The sequence below is a fragment of the Pundamilia nyererei genome, unplaced genomic scaffold, assembly GCF_000239375.1.
Source record: "Pundamilia nyererei isolate P.nyererei 1_Seehausen unplaced genomic scaffold, PunNye1.0 scaffold00045, whole genome shotgun sequence".
NCBI classification, from domain to species: Eukaryota; Metazoa; Chordata; class Actinopteri; order Cichliformes; family Cichlidae; genus Pundamilia; species Pundamilia nyererei.
The window spans coordinates 1,140,724-1,151,296 of NW_005187446.1; the positions used below are offsets into that span (position 1 = coordinate 1,140,724).

General features: G+C 47.6%; 1 protein-coding gene across 1 annotated transcript in view; it reads right to left on the reverse strand.

Moving 5' to 3' along the window:
* Nucleotides 1-19: 19 nt before the first annotated feature.
* atn1 (atrophin 1) overlaps nucleotides 20-10,573 on the reverse strand; it is a 13,623-nt gene continuing 3,069 nt past the window's right edge. The window contains exons 4-10 of the mRNA XM_005731895.1: nucleotides 10,281-10,400; nucleotides 7,252-10,100; nucleotides 6,899-7,115; nucleotides 5,257-6,763; nucleotides 3,548-3,691; nucleotides 3,193-3,373; nucleotides 20-733 (exon numbers count right to left, since the gene is read on the reverse strand). Of these exons, the coding sequence (XP_005731952.1) occupies nucleotides 700-733; nucleotides 3,193-3,373; nucleotides 3,548-3,691; nucleotides 5,257-6,763; nucleotides 6,899-7,115; nucleotides 7,252-10,100; nucleotides 10,281-10,400 (5,052 nt within the window). The 3' untranslated portion in view covers nucleotides 20-699. The remainder of the gene's footprint in view (nucleotides 734-3,192; nucleotides 3,374-3,547; nucleotides 3,692-5,256; nucleotides 6,764-6,898; nucleotides 7,116-7,251; nucleotides 10,101-10,280; nucleotides 10,401-10,573) is intronic.

Below are 10,573 nucleotides of genomic sequence, written 5' to 3' on the forward strand. Positions count from 1 at the left end.
AAAAAAAAAGATTATAATTTATTTCCAGATTTTTTTTGCCTTCCTTTGCATCTTGTTTCACAAGTTAAATTGAACGTAAAAAATAAAAACTGACTGCCATACCATGAAAATGTAAAAAAATAATACAAATAATATGTGCTGTATATATAATTATATCATTATCAACAAACGGACAACATTAATCATTATAACAATGCTATTGATCGTAAACATAACAGAACACTAAAATGCTGGTCTCATGCATATTGAACGCCCCTCAGATACAAAGGAGGGGGTAATTACTAAAAATAGAACCAAAAGTTCCACCAGTTCAGAATAAGCGCCTATAGCTACATGCAATGACATAAAAGGGACTCATGTACACATTCCTTCTGGCATCAAGTATTTTACATATACTGTACTTCACTATTGCTGCCCCCATCTAATATACTGTACAGAGCACAATACAAAACAACATTATGCAGGAAAGCGCTGGAGTCTGGTGCCGTTCGCGGGGACTCTGTGCAAGGTTTTCACGCCCTCCTCCCTCTTTTGTTAATCCTTCAAAATCTTCTCATTTCCTTCTGCGATTTCCCTGTCCACGAGTCCGACCTCTGTTCGGAGTCTTCAGTGCTTTTTTTGTTTCGCTGTATGTGTTCTCTTCTTGCGCACACTCTCCCTTGGTTTTTCTCCATGCTGCTGTTTGTTGGTGCCCCTCCCTCACAGGGTCTTGTCGCTCTCTTTCTTCAGGTGACTAAAAAGTGAGAGGAGGAATCGAATGAGTGCATTAACCTAAGGTATTGGACGGAGGTTTGATTTCATCTCGGCACAAGTGTGTCGGAAAACGCTTCAAAGACTCGTCCCCGTGATTAAAACTTCCCTTCGGTCTTCATCTACAAAAATAACATCAGTGATGTTTGTAGAGTCAGCCTGATCAAGTCTTGTTTAGAGGCAGATCAAAATGTAGCATGCAGATTTCTGCTACTGAACACATCCAAACAACGTGTGAGGCCAAACGTCAGATTTAGGGACATTTTTACTGATTTTGGTCTTCCTATGCCCCAACACACAACCAACTACAGTGATGATCAAAATAAAGTACACCCTCTTTAACTTCTAAGACTTTACATATCAGGACATTACTAAATTTGAGTAGGAAAACAACATGGCATATTAGGCCATATATTGTTCCAGAAATCTTGCGGTTTATCCAGGTGCAGCTTTGCAGCCAACTCTTCCAAACAAGCCATACTTGTTCTTTTTCTAATTGTGCTGTCGTGAACTTTAACATTTAACTTGCTCACTTTGGCCTATAGAGTCTGAGATGTAGCGCTTGGGGTTTTTTTACGTTTCTCTGACTCTGGGGTGAATTTGTTGCACTTCAAATTGGCCTTATAACCCTTCCCAGACTAACAGACTAAGATCACTGCTCATTCTTTCCTTCTTGGCTTTGTGTTAACACAAACCTGAATGCTTCAAACCAGCAATCTGCTAAAACTTCTGCTTTTATTGACAGCCACACTCATTGATCGTCAATTAATCAAGTGAATTTGATTAGCAGTTCCAAGCTGCTACTTAACCGCTTTTGCTATGGAAGCCATAAGAAAGCTTCTGGTGAATTTTATTACGTCCTGATGTATCCTTTAAATTGAGGATGCAGTTTCTTTTTACCAGGACTGTGTATTAATGAATGCGACCAGGGAACAACAGATAAAAAACTAAATATAAATATAAAGAGAGAAATGCTAGTATATTCAGGAAGATTGCTTCCTGCATTCAGATTTTATTTGTTTAAGGTGATAAAATGCAAGACAGTCTCTTAAAAAATGAAGGATAAAAGAAACAGCTTTATTTTTTATTGCAAACTGACATATGGAGCTAATTCTAATTGTTTTCCACCCATAGGAGTCTTCAAAGCTTGAACAGTACTTTGACAAAGCCTAGTCGTAGATTTAAAGATTCCTACCAGTGGAACAGACTAATAAGGGCTGGTGGCTCCACGGAAAATTATCAGCATTGTAACAGTTTTTAACCCGGTTTGTGTTCAGTAAATCAGAAATACCAAGAAAACCTGTAAAATTCAAATAAGGTAACACAGACTTTGCAGCATTTTGTTACCACCCAAAGGTCCTTTCTAAATCCAAAAAAAAAAAATGTGAAAGAATTTTAATCATTTCTTAAAAGATAGTACTCTGTAGTATTTTTTTCTGTTAATTTTAAATATACAGAAGATAAAGCTTAAAGGCTCAGCAATGCGTTCAGATGGATTAGTCTGTAAAACAGTGCCTCAGTAACAGTAGTGGTCATTATATCAGAACATATTTATCAGCGCATATTTGGATGAATAAAAAGCTTCTGGCTTCCTATATGTTCAAAGACTCGGTTTCCATTTGCCTTATATGACAGCCACCCAGCTGTGTTCAGGGTCTGACTGTTGGTCAAGCCAAAAAAGGATACCACCGCCCAAGGCAGTGCTGGGTGTCACACAGCACTGTAATTAAATTATATTTACCCGCAGTGAAGAAAAGTAGCACATTATTGTATTAAAGTCAGTAATCACACTTTCCCTAATCAACCCGATATTCATCGAACAATTATGTTCCATCTGTTTTTCAATTTTCTGCATCATTTTTTCCGATTTAAAAAAAAGTTAATCAACATTTGCTTTTCCTGCTCAGTTGTGCTACACAGTTCGTGTGGAAGGAGAAAACAGTATGTGGTCTATGAGGACTGGAGATAATGAGCTACTTTAATTTTACTTAAAGAACATGAACATGACGGTAAAGTGCAAAATGCACCCGGGCCAGGAACAACTATAAACTCCAGCTAACACAACATCACTTCACCAGCATCTATCAAAGAGACCAGGCTACAAAAAGCTAGCAGCCAAGAACTCAAAACCCACAATGTTGGTAAAATAGAGTGGATGCTGACCCCAAACCAAGCAGCCTGACCTTCATGAGGAAATGAAAACAGAGAAGGGCAGCCAGGCCTGTAGCATTGCTGTCGTACCTGATTCTACAGCTGAATCACTGTGACCTCAACATTTTCCTGTGAAGTGCATTTAAGGATGGTTTGTATTAATATTTGTCGTAATTAGGATAGAGCCTAAAGTTTATACTGTTAAGTGGTTATTGTGTTACAAATCATCTGAAAAAATTGAATAGTTAGAGTCAAACACTGGCAGCTGCAGTGGATGCACAGCCTCTGTACCTGTAATACTCATCCTGGGTGAGGGAGTGGTGGTGATGATGATGGATCCACTGCTGTTCCAGGGCCAGTCTCTGGATCTGCAGCTCTGCGCTCTGGGCCTGCTGCATGGCCTGGAGCTGATGGGCTGCAGACATAGGGCCGGTGAGGGAGGAAGGCTGGGGCAAGTCACGGAAAGGAGCACCTGTCACCAAAACAGAGAGGAAAGAGCAGCCGCAGCAGCAAGTGGGAGAGGGAGAAAGAAAAACAGGGATCATTCATCGCCGCCAGTGTCAAAATGTTTCTTCTTTAGCTTTCAACACGGTGTTTTTAGAGAAGAAAACTGAACTAGTACATGGACGAGGAGCCTTCTCCTCACCGAACAGCTGTTGGCGGAGCACCTCGCTGTCAGTGAGGGGGTGTGCCAGGATAGGGGTGCCTAGTGTGGCTCCTGGGTAAGGGAGGCGTGCCAATGGAGACCCCGATGCCAACGGGTCCATCAGGGGGTGAACCCCGCCCGCCGCTGGATGCCAGTGATGTAATAGGAAATACAGGAGATTATTGTTGCTGCATTATAGCGCTGTTTGTTAACACTTAAAAGCTTTAGATTAAGTCAGAGCAGCTGTCACTACTGATACTGTGACATTAGGCTCATTTATTCAATAAAGGGGTAAAAACGTGAACTTAAGAGCCTTACAAACATTGACAAGTACAAATAAAGTTTGATTTTCTTTAGAGTTCGTACTTTAGTAATAATATAATCTGTCGTATGACATTCTGGCACCGCCCATAATGACTCATTAATATTGATTTAAATCCCCCCTTTAAGGTCATCTATATTCAAAAGCACTACCCCATGTGTCTGTGATAGGCTCTGGATCTCTTTTTATAGAATTGGGCAAGTTCACAAGGAGCCAAATCTGGCTAGATCTGGTGGTGGGCTGGTGGTGGTGTTGCCAAGAAAACAATATGTTTTCATTAAGCTGTGTACCTGCATACGATGTTACGCATAATCGAGGCTGTTTCAGCCAAATGTTTTCCCTCAGATGCCTCAGGATGTTACAACAGAATTCACCCAGAGTAATTAATTCAAATGATCAGCATGCTCCTGGTTGCGCACCTTTGAGCTTCGACATAGCAGGTTTTCCCACTGAAAACAGCTGCTAGGTCTTCACGTTTTAGCCACAAACTCGGCTTTTAATCACTAGGGGCGATCCTCGACATGAAAGTCGGGTCGGTTTGACACAAAAGTAGATGTTTGCTCCTTGCAAAGGTTCGAGTTCACAGAGCACACAGTGCAAACGGTCAAATCGAGACTTCCTAGGAACTTTCCAACTATAGAAGCAGTGCTAGAGGCAGTTCACACAGAGACGACCTTAAAGAGGAGAATAGCCAAACTTGGTTATATATTTTGATTTCTTTTTATGAGAAAAGTCCTGAAACTTCATGATCACAGCCAGATATAAACTTGTCAGTGTGCATTCCAAATGTCAATATGTACAATTTGGATTTAAAGATGGGTGAGCTGCTCCTTGTTGTTCCCAAACAGAGATCTGAGTGCACAATCATCTCTTTACTTCTCTTGATAAAACAAATGTCTTTGAATAACAATGGTCAGATGTTTCAGAGAAAACTATGCAATCACAGAAAAGCTGTGTTCAGCGCTGAGCTAAACTAATACAAAAAGTAATTATACTGGAGTTAAAGGATAAGGCTTTTGTTTATCCAATGAGCAGAACCATCAGTGTGTTCGGTCAACACTTTTCAGCGCCGTGCCCATTTTAGATGTACTCGTACAATAAAGAGGGAAATCTTTTAAAATAGGTCACAAATATAATTTTTAGTTTTTCTTAAAAACGTGCATTTGTTCTGGGCTAGACACATTTACTGCAAGGGAAAAAAACCCAAAAAACTACCACCGGAAAACCTCTGGCTTTCTTCTTTATTGGTGTCTGTGCTTTATCCTTTCCTGTAACAAGTTCTGTAAGATAAACTTTTGACTCCAGGAATTTTCTGAGCTACACGTCTGTGAAATCTGAAGATTGATGAGTTGGTATAGACAATTGCATAGTTAGTAGCAGTGGGTACCTGTGTCTTGCTGGTGCAGGTGAAGATGTGAGTGGATGTGTGAATGCTGGTGATGATGAGGCGTCACATTTAGCATCTGAAGACGCCCCAGATTCTCTCCTCCACCTCCTCCACCTGTACTGGCTCCACTTCCCCCTCCCCCTCCTCCGCTTCCTCCTCCTCCGCCTCCAACACTTCCTCCCCTTTCTCTCTCCCTCTCTCTTTCTCGCTCTCTGTCCCCAAAGGCCGGCAGAGCTGCTCTGTCCCTCTCCCTCTCCCGCTCTCTTTCTCCACTCCGTTCTCGCTCGTAAGAGGCAGGAGAGCGAGTGGGAGTGGGGTAGGTCTCAGGGGCAGCGGCCGGGGCAGGGGCTGGTGGCTGATGAGAGGACAGGGAGCCGAGAAAGGAAGAATGGGGGACAGGGTGGTGAAGTGAGGTAGCGTTGGAGGTCGGTGGGGCAGGTTGAGGAGGAGCCGGGGGAGGAGCGGCAGAGGCAGCTGGGGGAGCCGGGGGAGCAGATGAAGGGTGAGAGGGGAGTGTGGGTGGGAGCAGAGATGAAGGGGGTGGATTCGACAGGGACTGTGGAGCAGGAGGGTTGGGAGGTCGAGTTACAGGGGCCAGAGTTGGGTTCTGGAGGTGAGGTGGGCCAAGTGGAGCTGGTGGAGGCGGAGTGCCATAGATTGATACCTCATTACTGCCCGCTGCACTGCCTCCAAGGAGCAGAGAGTGTGCATGCGCATGCGCATGGGCACTGGCGTGAGCATGTGAATGTGAATGAGCAAGAACTGCAGGATCAGGTATAGACCCTGGTGGGTAAACCCGCTCATCACTCTTAAACTCAAATCCTGGCTTTATCCGATCTCGGTGTGCAGCCATTGCATGAGGAAAGCCGACACCTCCCAATCCTGCACCCCCAATCCCTCCAGGTACTGGGCCCCCTGCCATTCCCGGGTGACCACCAACACCTGGACCACCTTCCAGGCTGCCACCATACAAAAATCCCAAGATGGCTGCTGCAGTAGCTGCATCAGTGGGCAAGTGGTGTGGGTGAGCTAAAGCATGATTCTGAAACTGAGGAAGAAAGAATGAGGGGTGGACGTGGGGATGACCATGATGAACTTGTGGGTGGTGTGCCGGGGCACGACTTGCCACCCCAAGTGGAGACATAGCGTGGGGGCGAGCATATTCACTCAGAGTTCTCAGCGCTGGGGTGTCAGGGCCTAAATATGGTCCTCCTAAACCTATTCCCAGGGCCCCCTGAGGGCCGCCAACCACTGCTGGTGACCCACCCATGGATGGTAAGAGGAGGGAGTGGGGGATAGAGTGGGAGAGAGTAGGGTGGAGATGGTGTGTCGGAGGAAGGTGAGCATGAGGATGTGAGTGATGATGTTGTGGATGAGGAGGAGGATGGGGGTTGCCCGAGGAACAAGCGGTAGAAGACGAAGGGTCGAGGATGATCGAGGTTGAGGAAGGAAAGAAGAGTGAGGAGCCCTGGCGACCTCCTCCAGCAGCGCTGGCATCCTTTTGCTGCTGAAGAGGAAATAGGAGAAGACAGTAAATCACATGTGCTTTGGTCTGCTTTACTCCCCTCCCATTAAACTGACCAATTTAAACGACATCAAATCCATTACATCTGACATGATTATCACCCTGAAATGTGCACACCTGTAGATGCCGATCGAGCTCCCTCTCACGCTCGCGCTCCCTCTCTCGTTCCCTTTCTTTCTCTCGCAGGTCTCGGGCTCTCTGCTCCACCTCCCTGCGGGCCCTTTCAATCATCTCATTCCTCTTCTTCCACAGTTTGGAGCCATCCAGGGGGACAAAGAGGACATCGCTGCGGGCGCAGGAGTTCCCACTGCCGCGGTCGAGGACCTTGTGAAACCTAGAGTCACGAGAGACACCGATGTAGTACATCATTATTACAATCATCAGGAGTCAGCAGCACCATCGTAACAATTATCGCTGCTGTTAATTACAGGGAGTGTACACATTTACAATCTCAATTAGGCTGACTTTACCGTGCTGACTGGCTGGCGTGGATAGGAATGTCTACAGGTTTTGGTTCAGGCGAGGGGCTTCTCATCACAGGTTGTGGGCTTTCACTTTCTTCCCTGTCTTCTATTGGTTCTTCCTTAATGACCGGTGTAGGAGGCGGGCCTGAATCCGAATGTCCTTCTCCACCAGGGAGCGAAGAACTGGAGGCAGGTGTGGAGATGCCATTGTTGTTGCTGCTGGCGGAGTTACTAAGGGGTGGAGGTCCCTTTGAGACATTCTGAGGCGAGAGTGACTGTGGATTGGTATTGCTGCTGTTGGGTGCGCTACTGTTGCTGCTGCTGCTGCTGCTGCTGGCCATAGTACTGCTGTTGTTTCCGTTAGAGTGGTAAGATCCACTGAAAGGAGGGTGGTTGTTCAAAGTGCTATGATAAGAGGAAGGGCGGCATCCAGGCGAACAGCTAGATGACACACCTGTCGCTGGAAGCGGCATGCTGGCTGCAGAGGAGGAGCCAGGGGGAAAAGATGAGAAAGCTCCCATCTGATTGGTAGATGGGCTGGGTAAAGGAGAAAGGGGTGTCGGAGGAGTCTGGGCAGAAGACTGGTAGTGTGGAGGACGTACATTGGGTGCCATTCCTGAGGGGGGTGGTTGAGTGTGGGAGGCTTGAGGTGGGGGTAGAGGGGGCTGAGGGGGTGGAGGGGGATAAGGAGCATTCAAAGGGTGTCCGTGATGGCTAGAAGAGGAGGAAGGAGAGAGTGCAGGGGGTTGACTTGGGCCTCCACGGTTTTGGTATAGAGAACTGTCTCGCAGATTTGAGTCTCTCTCTCTGTCTCTAGGCCCAGATTGGTAGTGGGGATGAGGTGGGTGGGGGTGCTGCGTTCCCCCGGGCCCTGAATACTCTCGTCCCAGGTTAGGAGTTACTCCAGGGGAGTTTAGGTACTCCCGATTTGTACCAGTGGAAGGAGGTGCACCAGCAGGGAAGTCTTTTCCTCCGGTGGGTGGATACTCCCTGTGAAAGTGATCCGCCCCAGAGGAGGGCGTTTGTGCCTGGTCGATGGGAGGAGGTAAGTCCCGGTTCGATGAGTTTGGGGGATGTGGGTGGGGGTGTGGCGGCAGGGAAGGATGAGTAGTGTGACTGGGATTGTTTTGGGGAGATGCAGGTGGGTCACGGTTCAGCATGGGGGTGACAGGTAGCCCGCTGGTTGAACTTGGGGGGTTTCCCTGTGGGATGGAGTTGTTGTTAGGGTTACTGCTACCCACAACGTCTCTCGTCTGGCCCCCAAACTCACCCCATCTGCTCCCATCTTTGTCTCTGGGATGCCCCCCACTGGCTCCACTGGGGCCAAAGTCTCTACTCTGGTTTTGGTTTGGCAGATTAAACTCCCTTCCTCCTTCACGCTCCCTTTCACGCTCCCTGTCTCTGAAAGCCGGAGCAAAGTCTCTTCTTTCTGGCCCCAAGTTAGGTCCATCTCTCCCAGAACCTTGGAATTCCCTGTTCTGACTGACTGACAGCGCTCCAAAGTCTCTGCCTTGGATGCTATTGGGCCCACCCATCCCACCACAAGGACTGTTACTATTTGCCCCGCTGCTATTGTTATTACTGTTGCCAATCGGAGCGGAGAACTCCCGGTTGATCTCCCTCCCCCCACACTCCCCCCTCACTCCCCTCTCCCTCTCTCCTGCACCCCCCCTCTCTCTGTCTCCTCCCCCTCCAGCATACCTGGGAAGGTACTCCCTGTGAGGGTGGGGGTGAGGGTGGGGGAGGTAAGAGGGGTGGGAAGAGGAGTGGCGAGAGGATGGAGGGTTGTAAACGGAGGGAAGTTGCTGCTGCTGAACTGGGGGCTGGTGCTGTGGTTGGTGTGGGTGGTGGTTGCCAGGGTAACGGGTGTAGCCCCAGCTAGCCTGGCAACCAGTTGCCGTGCCACCCTGCCAGCCGGTGGAGCTGTAGTGGTGAGGGTGGGAGGAGGGTTGGGTCTGAGGCTGAGACTGGGACTGAGGCTGGGGACCAGTCTGTGGCAACAGAGAAGGTGGAGTGGACTGAGACTTGTCCAGAAGTTTGTCTCCTTTTTCCATTTTGTCTCTTTCTGCCTTAACCTCAGTAGGCATGTTTTGTGCCCCAAGCTCCAAAGGCTTCAGGGCAGGTGGAGGAGGAAGTGGAGGGGGCAGGGAATGGGGAATGTTGGGGCTGTTATGGGAATAATCTCCTCCGGAGATAGTTGTCTTGGTCACGCACTGTGTGCTGGCTTTGCAAGTCATTCTGCTGCTTAGTGCAGCATCAACGCTGGTCGGTCCACTGTACTCAACTTTACACATCAGCTTAGAGTCCAGGGAGAAATATGACTTTCTCCCACTATTGCTGTCATTTGATGAATCTCCTGCTCCACGGAGAGAGGGAGTCAGTCCAGAGGAAGAGCAGGGAGTGGAGGGGGGCTTAAGAGATGGACAGTCCTCAATTCTTGCATCCACATCTCGCTTTTCTCCATCTCCACAGGGCTCCTCACCCCTCCCCTCCCGCAGCACTCTCCTATCCTCTCCTGTCACCTTCCCTGCGCCCCCCTCTTTACCTTTCTCCCGGTCTCCTTGCTTTGGTGAATCGGGGCCATCAGAGTCAGAGTCCAGGCTGCCCAAAGGGGAAGCGGAAAGACTTGGGGATGAGGAACGATTGTCCTGGTCTATATCTCTCCCGCTGCTCAGACTGCTACTGCTATTGGCCAGGCTCCCTACAACTGAACTCCTGCTGCCCTGAGATTGGCCATCTTCATTGTCACTCTCACGGGATTGGCTGGCAACTGAGGTTGGAGGTGGGACAGTGGAAGGAGCTGAGCTGTCAGTCGAGTGTGTTGATGTTGGAGGAATTGGAGTAGGGGCTGAATCCTAACAAGAAAAGATGATTTGAGGGTGAGGTAAAAAGTTAAACTGTAATATCTGCTATCTACATGATGGCAGAAAATAATAATATATATCTATTTGAGGCGTCCCCTTTTAGGTGATTCATTTAAATCAAAGCTTTGTATTAGGTCTTTATATAACAAGTTGATGAAATGTAACACAAACCTGAACTTTCTGCCTCTTTGGAGGAGACACAAGTTCCTCCCCCTCACTCTCTGATGAATCATGCCCTTGTGATCTGCGACTGAAGCGATTTCCAGCCAATTCCTCACCAGCACCTCTTTGCTAAAACAACACAAGACTTTTAATTCTGTAGTGACGCTTTTGAATCCCTAATAGGCCTAGGTCTGTTTTTAGAACAAAGCTTCGCTTGCATGCACTCACGCTCTCTCACACACACACACACACACACACACACACACACACACACACACACACACACACACACACACACACAC